The sequence below is a fragment of the Loxodonta africana genome, chromosome 3, assembly GCF_030014295.1.
Source record: "Loxodonta africana isolate mLoxAfr1 chromosome 3, mLoxAfr1.hap2, whole genome shotgun sequence".
Taxonomy (NCBI): domain Eukaryota; kingdom Metazoa; phylum Chordata; class Mammalia; order Proboscidea; family Elephantidae; genus Loxodonta; species Loxodonta africana.
In genome coordinates this window covers 3,842,031-3,855,131 of record NC_087344.1, presented here as the reverse complement: position 1 = coordinate 3,855,131, position 13,101 = coordinate 3,842,031, and the positions used below count along the sequence as shown (strand labels likewise).

Here is a 13,101-nt window from a genome sequence, read left to right as displayed (position 1 = left end):
CTGTTAACCAAGAGGTTGACAGTTCAGATCCACCAGGCGCTCCTTGGAAACTCTATGGGGCTGTTTTACTCTGTCCTGTAGGGTCGCTATGAGTCGGAATCGACTCGACGGCAGTGAGTTTGGACTTTTTTTTTGAGTATAGGGTTGCTGCTATGAGTCGGAACTGCCTGGATGACAATGGGTTTGGTTTGGTTTTGGTTTATTTTAGAGGAAAGCAGTTGACTTTGTATATGACATCCTACAAGGTTGCTATAATTACTTAGTGGTTCCAGGACTTTTGTTTCATTTTTTGGGTGGGGGTTTGTTTTAGGGGAGTTTCTGCTTGGATAGCTGTACCATCTGCAGACAAAGACAGTTTTATTTCTTCCTTCCCTGTCAGTATACCTTTTCTTTTCTTGTCTAATTGAATTACCTGTGTTTTATTGACTATGCAAAGGCATTCGACTGTGTGGATCATAACAAATTATGGATAACATTGCAAAGAATGGGAATTCCAGAACTCTTAATTGTGCTCCTCAGGAACCTTAACATAGATCAAGAGGCAGTTCGGACAGAACAAGGGGATACTGATTGGTTAAAGTCAGAAAAGGTGTGCGTCAGGGTTGTATTCTTTCACCATACTTATTCAATCTGTATGCTGAGCAAATAATACGAGACGCTGGGCTATATGAAGAAGAATGGGGCATCAGATTAGAGGAAGACTCATTAACAACCTTTGTTATGCAGATGACACAACCTTGCTTGCTGAAAGTGAAGAGGACTTGAAGCACTTACTAATGAAGATCAAAGACCACAGCCTTCAGTATGGATTGCACCTCAAAATAAAGAAAACAAAAATCCTCACAGCTGGACCAGTGAGCAACATCATGATGAACGGAGAAAAGATTGAAGTTGTCAAGGATTTCATTTTACTTGGATCCACAATCAACAGCCATGGAGGCAGCAGCCAAGAAATCAAAAGACGCATTGCATTGGGTAAACCTGCTGTTGAAGAGCAAAGATGTCACCTTAAAGACTAAGGTGTACGTGACCCAAGCCATGATATTTTCAATCGCATCATATGCATGTGAAAGCTGGGCAATGAATAAGGAAGACCCAAGAAGAATTGACGCCTTTGAATTGTGCTGTTGGTGAAGAATATTGAATATACCATGGACTGGCAAAAGAATGAACAAATCTGTCTTAGAAGAAGTACAAGCAGAATGCTCCTTAGGAGCAAGGATGGCGGGACTGTGTCTTACATACTTTGGACATGTTGTCAGGAGGGATCAGTCCCAGGAGAAGGACGTCATGCTTGGCAGAGTACAGGGTCAGTGGAAAAGAGGAAGACCCTCAACGAGGTGGATTGACACAGTGGCTGCAACAGTGAGCTCAAGCATAACAACAATTGTAAGGATGGCACAGGACTGGGCAGTGTCTCGTTCTGCTGTGCATAGGGTTGCTATGAGTCGGAACGGACTCGAGGACACCTAACAACAACAACAACAATTGAGTTAGGACCTCTGGTACTATGGTGGTTAGAAAGGATTTCCTAGTCTTGTTGCCTGTTTAAGGGGCAGAGCATGAAATTTCTCACAAATAAGTGTCCTGTTAGCTGTAGGTTTTTATGGGTTGTGTCAGGTGATGTTAGCTGTAGGTTTTTACAGGTTGTGTCAGGTGATGTTAGCTGTAGGTTTTTACAGGTTGTGTCAGGTGATGTTAGCTGTAGGTTTTTACAGGTTGTGTCAGGTGATGTTAGCTGTAGGTTTTTATAGGTCTGTCAGGTGATGTTAGCTGTAGGTTTTTATAGGTCTGTCAGGTGATGTTAGCTGTAGGTTTTTATAGGTTGTGTCAGCTGGAGGAAGGGCTCCTCTATTCCACTTTTCCTGAGAGTTTTTTATCAACGGATGTTGGGTTTTGTTAGTTTTATGTGTCTGTTGATTTGATTATGTGATTTTTCTTTTTCAGCCTGTTGATGTGATAAATGACGTTACTTGTTTTACAGAGTTGAACCAGCTTTACATGCCCGTGATACATCCCCTTCAATCATGGTATGTAATTCTTTTTCTAAATTCTTGGATTCAATTTACTAGTATTAAAGATTTTTGTATCTGTGTTCCTGAGAGAGAATTGGTTTGTAGTGTTTTTCCTGTGTCTGGTTTTGGTGTCTGGATAAGGCTGCCCACAGAATGAGTTTGCAAGCGTTCCTTCCACTTCTGTTTTTAGGCGTAGTATTGTAAAGTTTAAAAGCTGGTGTTAATTCTTTCTTAAACTCGGTAGAATTTGCCTTCTCTAACGTAGATCTGAATGCCTGGCCTGTATCACTTTCCTTCTCTGTGAAGAACTTCTTTTAGCATTTCTTGCAAGTCAGGATTAGCCACCGATTGCCGTCAAGTTGCATCTAACTCACGGACCACGTATGTGTCAGGGTAGAACTGTGCTAAGATAGAAGGCCAGGAGGGGGCTGTGGATGGATGATCCCTTTTCACTTGTGGAGTGCTGGGGGGCTGAGGCAGGGTATGTCCCTTCCTGCAGGTCAGCTAGGCTCTGCTAAAGTACTTTCCCTTGAGGGGAGGCCATTGTTAAGGAGAACAGAGCACTGTCTTATAATGGTTACTCTTCCCATTTCCCCCTGTGGAAGTCCGAATTATTTTTTTCTTCAAGCTTTACAAAAAGAACCTGGTGTGTCTCTTGGAGACAAAACTCAGGAAAGTCTGGTGTCCTCTGAGACTGGGTGTCACAGTTAATTTTGTGTGTGAGCTCGGCTAGGCCGAGGTTCCCGGATGTTTGGCCAAACACTAGTCTGGTTGCTGTCGTGGTATAGTTACATGTGATTTAATCAGTTGGCCTTGGGTAGAGCAGGTTACCTTCCATACAGTAATGTAATCACCTTCAGTAATGCAGTCTAAGGGAATGTAGTCAGTCACTTAAGGTCAGGCTAATGTACTGTGCATACTAAAACTTGTCACCTCTGTGCCATGAAAAGACCAGAATAGACACAGACATGTATACCCAGAAGACAGCTGCCATGTGAGAATTGTGTGCACGCCAGAGAAGGCCAAGGGGCCAAGGAATGTGTAGAGCTGCTGACAAGGAAGGAAATGACATGGCTTGGACTTTCAGCCTACAGATCTGTGACAAAATAAATTTCTGTCCTTTGAAGCCACCCACTCTTGGTATTTGTGTTATAGAAACAGGCACTAGGTAACTAAGACAGAATGTAGGGCCAGGAAGTGGGCTCTTGGCTCTATGAAATACCTGAAATATGGAAGTGATTTTGCAATTGGGTAATTGGTAGAAGCAGGAGGAATTTTGATGAGCTTGATAGTAGGGCCTAAGATTGTCTTGTTGAGGTTATTGGTAGAATTATGGGCATTAAGGGTGATTCTGAGGATGACTCAGAATTGAGAGCCATGGGGAAGACTTATATCATAAACAGAACGTTGCTAAAACGTGGATGTTAAATGTACTGTTGGTGCGGCTCTACAAGGAAACAGTGAACATGTTACTGGACTTGGAGGAAATGTGATCCTGTTACATAGTGACAAGTAGTATTTCTAAATTCTATTTGAATGTTTTATAGAAGTTAGAGCTTGTAAGTAATGAACTTGGATGTTTGGCTGAGGAGATTTCTGAGCATGGCCTTTAGGAGTGGTATGGCTTCTCCTGATAGTAAAATTCAGGAGGAAAGAGACTTAAAAGTGGAACAGTGAGAAAGTGACTTCTCTTTACTGCCGCCTACAGGTGTTACTTGTGTTAGAGCACTGGATAACGAAGCCACTGGTCGTCCAGGAGTGTTTTTCTCTAAGCTAGACCACTCTGCTTCCAGGAATTAGTCATATACCCTTTAAGTGTTCCTACCTGCACGGTTTCTACCTCCACTAAGTGGTGATTCTCTGTATCAGCCTGTCTTTTCAGTTTTGGGGCAGCTGGTTTGCCCTGTGACCTCAGGTCTCTGCTGGATCTGAGAAGAGTGTTGATTTTCAGTTTTTTCCCTCTCGTGACCATGTGAATGCTGACATCCAAGCTCTTCACAAGCTGGACCAGAAATTAGAAATCCCTGTCTTTTTCAATAATGTTTTACAGTTTTCTCCTTGGGTTTTTACTGTATTCTTTATTAGACTAATTAAATTTCCTTCTTACCACAATATGCATTAGCTTTTTACAATTAATTTTTGCACTTAAATTTGTTATTGTCTAAAAAGGTAATGAGATTTTTATATTGTTTCTGTACTGGAATCTTGTTAAAAATCTTATTTTGTGATTACCTTTTTGTTCTCTTGGAGTCTTCCATGCACACTTATTACAGCTACACATCAAAAGATAGTCTTTTTTCCTTATGATTTTTGCACATTTATTTTCTGGTGGCACTGGATTGGATCTATAATACAATGTTGACTGTTGTTAGGTGCCGTTGAGGCTGTTCCAACTCACGGCAACCATATATACAGCAGAGCCAAACACTGCCCAGTCCTGTGCCGTCCTCATGATCGTTGTTATGCTTGAGCCCATTATTGCAGCCACTGTGTCAGTCCATCTCATTGAGGGTCTTCGTCTTTTTCATTGACCCTCTACTTTACATAGCATGATGCCCTTCTCCAGGGACCCGTCCTTCCTGATAACGTGTCCAAAGTATGTGAGACGAAGCCTTGCATCCTCACTTCCAAGGAGCATTTTGGCTGTACTTCTTCCAAGATAGCTTTGGTATATTCCATGGTATATTCACTATTCTTCACCAACACCACAACTCAAAGGTGTCAATTCTTCTGTCTTCCTTGTTCATTGTCCAGCTTTTGTATGCATATGAGGTGATTGATAACACCATGACTCGGGTCAGGAGCACCTTAGTCTTTAAAGTGACATCTTTGCTTTTTAAACACTTCAAAGAGATTTTTGCAACAGATTTGCCCAGTGCAGTGCATCTTTTGATTTCTTGACTAATGCTTTTGTGGGTGTTGATCGTGGATCCAAGTAAAATGAAATCCTTGATGACTTCAGTCTTTTCTCCATTTATCATGATGTTGCTTATTGGTCTGGTCGTGAGGATTTTTGTTTTATGTTAAGATGTAATCCATCAGTAAGTGCTTCAAGTTCTCTTCACTTTCAGCAAGCATGGTTGGGCCATCTGCATAATGCAGGTTGTTAATGAGTCTTTGTCCAGTCCTGATGCTGTGTTCTTCATATAGTTCAGTTTCTCAGATTATTTGCTCAGCATACAGATTGAATAAGTATGGTGAAAGGATACAATCCTGACACACACCTTTCCTGTCTTTAAACCATGCAGTATCCCCTTGTTCTGTTTGAAATGCTGCCTCTTGATCTATGGACAGGTTCCTCATGAGCATAATAAAATGTTCTGGAATTTGCATTCTTCACAGTGTCATCCATAATTTGTTATGATCCACACAGTCGAATGTTTTAGCATAGCCAATAAAACACAGGTAAACATCTTTCTGGTATTCTCTGCTTTAAGCCAGGATATCCCCCTCTGGCATCAGCAGTGATACCCTGGTTCCACGTCCTCTTCTGAATCCTGCTTGAATTTCTGGCAGTTCCCTGTTGATGTAGTACTGCAACCGCTTTTGAATAATCTTCAGCAAAGTTTTACTTACATGTGATATTAATGATATTGTTCAATAATGTCCACATTCACTTGGATAACCTTTCTTGGGAATAGGCGTGAATGTGAATCTCTTTAAGTCGGTTGGCCAGGTAGCTGTCTTCCAAATTTCTTGGCACTTCCAGCACTGCATCTGTTTGTTGAAACATCTCAGTTGGTAATCCGTTAATTCCCAGAACCTTGTTTTTCCGCCAGTGTCTTCAGTACAGCTTGGACCTCTTCCTTCAGTACCATCAGTTCCTGCTTACATGCTACCTCCTGAAATGGTTGAACGTCGACCCGTTCTTTCTGGTACAGCGACTGTGTATTCCTTCTGTCTTCTTTGATGCTTCCTGCATCCTTCAGTACTTTGCCCATAGAATCCTTCAGTATTGCCACTCGAGGCTTGAATTTTTTTCTTCAGTTCTTTCAGCTTAAGAAGTGCGGAGTGTGTTCTTTTGTTTTAGTTTTCTACCTCCAGGTCTTTGCATGTGTCATTATAATACTTTGTCTTCTGAAGCTGCCCTTCGAAATGTTCTGTTCAGTGCTTTTACTTTATCATTTCTTCCATTTTCTTTAGCAACTTGACGTTCAGGGCAAGTTTCAGGGTCTCTTCTGACATCCAATTTGGTATTTTCTTTCTTTCCTGTCTTTAATGACCTCTTTCTTTCTTCTTGTATGATGTCCTTGATATTTCATAGTTGGTCTCATGTTCGGTCATTAGTGTTCAATATATCAAATCTATTCTTGAGATGATCTCTCAATTCAGGTGGAATGTACTCGAGACAGTAATTGGCTGTCCTGCACTTACTGTAATTTTCTTTAGCTTCATCTTGAACTTGTTCAACTTCGTCTTGAACAACTGATGGTCAGCTCCGCAGTTCGCCCCTGTCCTTGTTCTGACTGATGACATTGAGCTTTTCCATCGTCTCTTTCCATAGATGTGGTCGATGTGATTCCCCCACCTTTCTGTCAGTTTGTCGCGCTGTGGGGGTTTGCATGTTTCTGTGATGCTGAAACTATGCAACTGGTGTTCAGATACCAGCAGAGTCACCCATGATGGACAGGTTTCAGCTGAGTTTCCTGATGAAGAGAGACGAGGAAGAAGGAAGACTACTACTACTGAAAAAAAAAATTAGCCAGTGAAGACCTTATGAAGAGCAGTGGAACATTGTCTGATATAGTGCTGGAAGATGAGCCCCTCAGATTGGAAAAGAGCTGCTTCCTCAAAATAGAGTCAACCTTAGTGACATTAATGGAGTCAAGCTTTCAGGGCTGTCATTGGCAGACGTGGCACAACTCAAAATGAGAAGAAACAGTTGCAAACGTCCATTCATAATCAGAATGTGGAATGTACAAAGTATGAATTTAGGAAAATGGAAATTGTCAAAAATGAAATAGATTGTATAAACATTGGTATCGTAGGCATTAGTGAGCTAAAATGGACTGATATTGGCCATTTTGGATTGGACAGTCGTATGATCTACTATGCCAGGAATGACAGCTTGAGGAGTATAATGGCCTTGCATTTATCGTTAAAATGAGTATTTCAAGACCTACCCTGAAATGGAATAATGTAAATGGTAGGATAATATCCATATGCCTACAAGGAAGATCAGTTAATGCGACTATTAATCAAATTTATGCACCAACCACTAAGGACAAAGATGAAGAAAGTGAGGATTTTTACCAATTTATGTAGTCTGAAATTGATCAAACATGCAATCAGGAAGCATTGATAATTCCGGGTGATTGGAATGCAGAAGTTCGAAACACAGAAGGATCTCTAGTTGGCAAATGCAGCCTTGGTGGTAGAAACGGTGTCAGAGATCACCTGATAGAATTTGGGAAGACCAACAAACTCTTCACTGTAAATACCTTTTTCCAACAACATAAACAGCGATTGCAGACATGGACCTCTCTGGATGGCATATGCAGGAATGATTTGCTAGGAGGACTCAAAGGATTTGGCATGTAGTCATACTCACAACTGTTATCACTAACAGCAAAGGAACACACAGCAAAACCAGCCCGTGAAAAAACATCCATAGAAAACCAGTGCACTGTTTTTTTCTTTGTTTTTCATTTCATTTTTGTATTAAAAACATGACTGCAGTTATATATACATGTTGTCATTAGGTGCTGTCCAGTCAGTTCCAACTCATAGTAACCATATATACCACAGAAGAAAACACTGTGCAGCCCCGTGCCATACTCACAGTTGTTGTTATGCCTCAGTCCATTCTTGCAGCCACTGTGTCCATCTTATTGAGGGTCTTCCTCTTTTTTGCTGACTCTCTATTTTACCAAGCATAATGTTCTTCTCCAGGAACTGATCCTTCCTGACTACATGTCCAAAGTATCTGAGACCCATCTCGCTATCCTTGCTTCCAAGGAGCATTCTGGTTGTACTTCTTCCAAAACAGATTTGTTCATTCTTTGGCAGTCCATGGTATGTTCAGTATTCTTCACCAACATTGCAATTCAAAGGCGTCAATTCCTCTTTGGTCTTCCTTATTCGTTGTCCAGCTTTGTATGCATATGATGTGATTGAAAATACCATGGCTTGGGTCAGGCACAGGTTAGTCTTCAGCGTGACATCTTTGCTTTTCAACACTTCAAAGAAGTCCTTTGCAGCAGATTTGCCCAATGCAGTGCGTCTTTTCTTGACTGCTGCTTCCATGGCTGTTGATTGTGGATCCAAGTAAAATGAAATCCTTGACAATTTCAGTCTTTTCCCCATTTATCAGGATGTTGGTTATTGGTCCAATTGTGAGGGATTTTGTTTTCTTTGTGTTGAGTTGTAATCTATATTGGAGGCTGTGGTCTCTGATCTTCATCAGTAAGTGCTTCAAGTCCTCTTCACTTTCAGCAACCAAGGTTGTGTCATGTGTGTAATGCAGATTGTTAATGAGTCCTCCAGTCCTGATGCCCTGTTCTTCATATAGTCCAGCTTCTCAGATTATTTGCTTAGCATACAGATTGGATAGGTATGGTGAGAGGATACAACCCTGAGACACACCTTTCCAGGCTTTAAACCACGAAGTATCTCCTTGTTCTGTCCTAACAACTGTCTCTATCCATGTACAGATTCCTCACGAGCACAATTTAGTGTTCTGGAATTGCCATTTTTTGTAGTGTTACCCGTAATTTGTTATGATCCACACGGTCGAATGCATTTGCATAGTCAGTAAAACACAGGTAAACATCTTTCTGGTATTCTCTGCTTTCAGCCAGGATCCATCTGACATCAGCAGTGATATTCCTGGTTCCACGTCCTCTTCTGAATCCCGCCTGAATTTCTGGCAGTTCTGTATCGATATACTGCTGCAGCCACTCTTGAATGATCTTCAGCAAAATTTTACTTGCATGTGATATTAATGGTATTGCTTGATAATTTCCATATTTGGTTGGATCACCTTTCTTGGGAATAGGCCTAAATATGGATCTGTTCTGGTTGGTTGGCCAAGTAGCTGTCTTCCAGATTTCTTGGCATAGATGAGTGAGTACTTCTAGCACTGCATCCATTTGTTGAAACATCTCAATTGATATTACATCAACTCCTGGAGTCTTGTTATCACCGTTGCCTTCTGTGTAGCTTGAACTTCTTCCTTCAGTACCATTGGTTCCTGATCATATGCTGCCTCTTGAAATGGTTGAACGTTAGCCAGTTCTTTTTGGTATAATGACTCCGTGTATTCTTTCCATCTTCTTTTGATGCTTCCTGTGTCATTTAATATTTTCTCCATAGAATTCTTCACTGTTGCAACTTAAGGCTTCAATATTTTCCTCAGTTCTTTCAGCTTGAGAAATGCCGAGTGTGCTCTTCCATTTTGGTTTTCTATTTCCAGGTCTTTGCACATGTCATTATAATACTTTGTCTTATTGAGCTGCCTTTCCAAATCTTCTGTTTGGTTCTTTTACTTTGTCATTTCTTCCTTTTGCTTTAGCTGCTTGATGTTTAAGAGCAAGTTTCAGAGTCTCTTCTGACTTCTATTTTGGTCTTTTCTTTCCCATCTTTTTAATAATCTCTTGCTTTCTTTATGTATGATGTTCTTGATGTCATTCCACAACTCGTCTGGCCTTTGGTCGTTAGTGTTCAACACATCAAATCTGTTCTTGAGATGGTCTCTAATTTCAGGTTGAATATACTTAAGGTCATACTTTGGCTCTTGTAGACTTGTTCTACTTTTCTTCCATTTCAATGTGAACTTTCATATGAATAGTTGATGGTCTGATCCGAAGTGGGCCCCTGGCCTCGTTCTGACTGATGATATTGAGCTTTTCCATTGTTTCTTCTCACAGATGTAGTCAATTTGATTTCCATGTATTCCATCTGGCGAGGTCCATGTGTATAGTCACCATTTATGTTGGTGAAAAAAGGTATTTGCAATGAAGAAGTCGGTCTTCTTGCACAATTCTGTCATGCAATCTCTGTCATCATTTCTGTCACCAAGGCCATATTTTCCAATTGCTGAACCATTTTTGTTTCCAGCTTTCACATTCTAATCACCAGTAATTATCAATGCATCCTCACTGCATGTTCGATCAGTTTCAGACTGTGGAAGCTGGTAAAAATCTTCAATTTCTTCATCTTTGGCCTTAGTGGTTAATGTGTAAATTTGAATAATAGTTGTATTAACTGGTCTTCTTGTAGGTGTATGGATATTATCCTATCCCTGACAGCACTGTACTTCAGGATAGATCTTGAAATGTTCTTTTTGATGATGAATGCAGTGCCATTCCTCTTCGAGTTGTCATTCCTGGCATAGTAGATCATATATGATTGTCTGATTCAAAATGGCCAACACCAGTCTATTTCAGCTCACTAATGTTTAGGATATCAATGTTCATACATTCCATTTCATTTTTGACTATTTCCAATTTTCCTGGATTGATACTTCTTACATTCCACATTCCGATTATTAGTGGATGTTTGCAGCTGTTTCTTCTCATTTTGAGTCGTGCCACATCAGCAAATGAAGGTCCTGAAAGCTTGACCCCATCCATGGCATTAAGGTCGACTCTACTTTCAGGAGGGTGCTCTTACCCACTTGTCTTTGGAGTGCCTTCCAACCTGGGGGTGCCCATATTCCGGCACTGTATCAGACAGTATTCCGTTGCTATTCATCAGGTTTTCTTTGCTAATTCTTTTCAGAAGTAGACTGCCAGACCCTTCTTCCTAGTCTTAGTCTGGAAGCTCAGCTTAAACCTTTCTGCCATGGGTGACTCTGCTGGTACTTGAATACTGATGGCATAGCTTAGAGCATCACAGCAATGCTCAAGCTCCCACAATATAGCAAACTGACAGAAATGTGGGATATATATACCTAAATTTGCCTGTCAGTGTGTCATGCTGTGGTAGCTTGCATGTTGTAATGCTGGAAGCTGCAGTACCTACTGTTTTAAATACCAGCAGGGTCCCCCATGTGGGACAGCTTTCATCCAGACTAGTACAGACTAGGAAGAAGGACCTGGAAGTCTACTTCTAAAGAAAATTGACTGGTAAAGTCCTGGCAAATAGCAGTGGAACATTGCCTGATATAGTGCCAGAGTATGAGCCCTTCAGATTGGAAGACACTCAGAATACAACTGGGGAAGAGCTGCCATCCTTAAAATAGATTAAAACTTAACGATGTGGATGGAGCCAAGCTTTCGCGACCTTCATGTGCTGATGTGGCATGACTTAAAATGAGAAGAAACAGCTGCAAACACCCATTAATAATTGAAATATGTAATGTAGAGAGCATGAATCTAGGAAAATTGGAGTTGTCAGAAATGAAATGAAACACATAAAGATGAATATTCTTTAGTGAACTGAAATGGACTGGTATTGGCCATCTTGACTTAGACATTCATGTGGTCTACTGTGCCAGGAAGAACAAATTGAAGCAGAATGGTGTCCTCTTCATCATCAAAAAGAACATTTTATCATCTAACCTAAAGTACAACACTGTCAGTGATAGGGTAATATCCATATGCTTGCAAGGAAGACCAGTTAATACAACTGTTATTCAAATTTACGCACCAACGACTAAGGCCAAAGATGAAGAAATTGAAGATTTTTACCAACTTCTGGCAGTCCGAAATTGATCGAACACGCAATCAGGATGTACTGATAATTACTGGTGATTGGAAGGGGAAAGTTGGAAACAAAGAAGGAGTGGTGGTTGGAAAATATGGTCTTGGTGACAGAAACAGTGCAGGTGATCACATGATTGAATTTTGCAAGACCAATGACTTCTTCATTGCAAATACCTTTTTTCATCGACATTAACAGTGAGTATACACATGGACCTCATCAGATGGAATACACAGGAATCAAATCTGTGGAAAGAGACAATGGAAAAGCTCAATATCATCAGTCAGAACAAGGCCAGGGACTGACTGCGGATCAGACCATGAATTACTCATATGGAAGTTCAAGTTGAAACTGAAGAAAATTAGAACAAATCCACGAGAGCCAAAGTACGACCTTGAGTATATCCCACCTGAATTTAGAGACCATCCCAGGAATAGATTCGATGTGTTGAACACTAATGACTGAAGACCAGACGAGTTGTGGAATGATATCCAGGACATCATACACAAAGAAAGCATTAAAAAGACAGGAGAGAAAATATAGGCCTAACTAGATGTCAGAAGAGACTCTGAAACTTGCTCTTGAACCTCAAGCAGCTAAAGCAAAAAGAAGAAACGATGAAGTAAAAGGTGAACAGAAGATTTCAAAGGGCAGTTCAAGAAGACGAAGTAAACTATTATAATGACATGTGCAAAGACCTGGAGATAGGAAACCACAAGGGAAGAACACACTCAGCATTTCTCCAGCTGAACTGAAGAAAAAATTCAAGCGTCGAATTACAATACTGAAAGATTGTCCAAGGAAAATATTAAATGACACAGGAAGCATCAAAAGAAGGTGGAAGGAATACACAGAGTCGCTGTACCAAAAAGAATTGGTCGACGTTCAGCCATCTCAGGAGGTGACGTATGATCAGGGACCTATGGTACTGAAGGAAGAAGTCCAAGCAGCACTGAAGGCATTGGCGAGAAACAAGGCTCCGGGAATTGATAGAATATCAAATGAGATGTTTCAGCAAACGGATGCAGTACTGGAAGTGCTCACTTGGCCATACCAAGAAATTTGGAAGACCACTACCTGGCCAAGTGACGAGAAGACATCCGTATTTATGCCTGTTTCCAAGAAAGGTGATCCAACCAAATGTGGAAATTACTGACCAATACCATTAATATCACATGCAAGCAAAATTTTGCTGAAGATCATTCAAAAGCGGCTGCAGCAGTATATCAACAAGGAACTGCCAGAAATTCAGTCCAGATTTAGAAGAGGACGTGGAACCAGGGATATCATTGCTGATGTCAGACGGAACCTGGCTGAAAGCAGAGAATACCAGAAGGATGTTTACCCGTGTTTTATTGACTATGCTAAGACATTTAACTGTGTGAATCATAGCAAATTATGGATAACTTTGGGAAAAATAGAAATTCTAGAACACTTAATT

At 40.7% G+C, this 13,101-nt stretch overlaps 1 protein-coding gene across 7 annotated transcripts in view; it reads left to right on the top strand.

The window, feature by feature from the left end:
• LOC100672478 (zinc finger protein 14) overlaps nt 1-13,101 on the top strand; it is a 39,393-nt gene that overhangs the window by 16,145 nt on the left and 10,147 nt on the right. For 3 of the 7 annotated variants that reach the window (XR_010321162.1, XM_010601239.3, XM_064280218.1), the window contains one exon: nt 1,985-2,030. The exons of 1 other annotated variant lie outside the window; for it this stretch is intronic. Coding sequence is in view for 5 of the 6 variants with exons in the window: in XM_064280218.1 (XP_064136288.1) it covers nt 1,985-2,030 (46 nt within the window). In the remaining variant the exon portion in view is untranslated. Of the gene's footprint in view, nt 1-726; nt 1,390-1,947; nt 2,031-13,101 lie in introns of all 7 variants that reach the window. 3 more of the 7 variants (XM_064280220.1, XM_064280219.1, XM_023540932.2) reach the window with 3 other exon arrangements.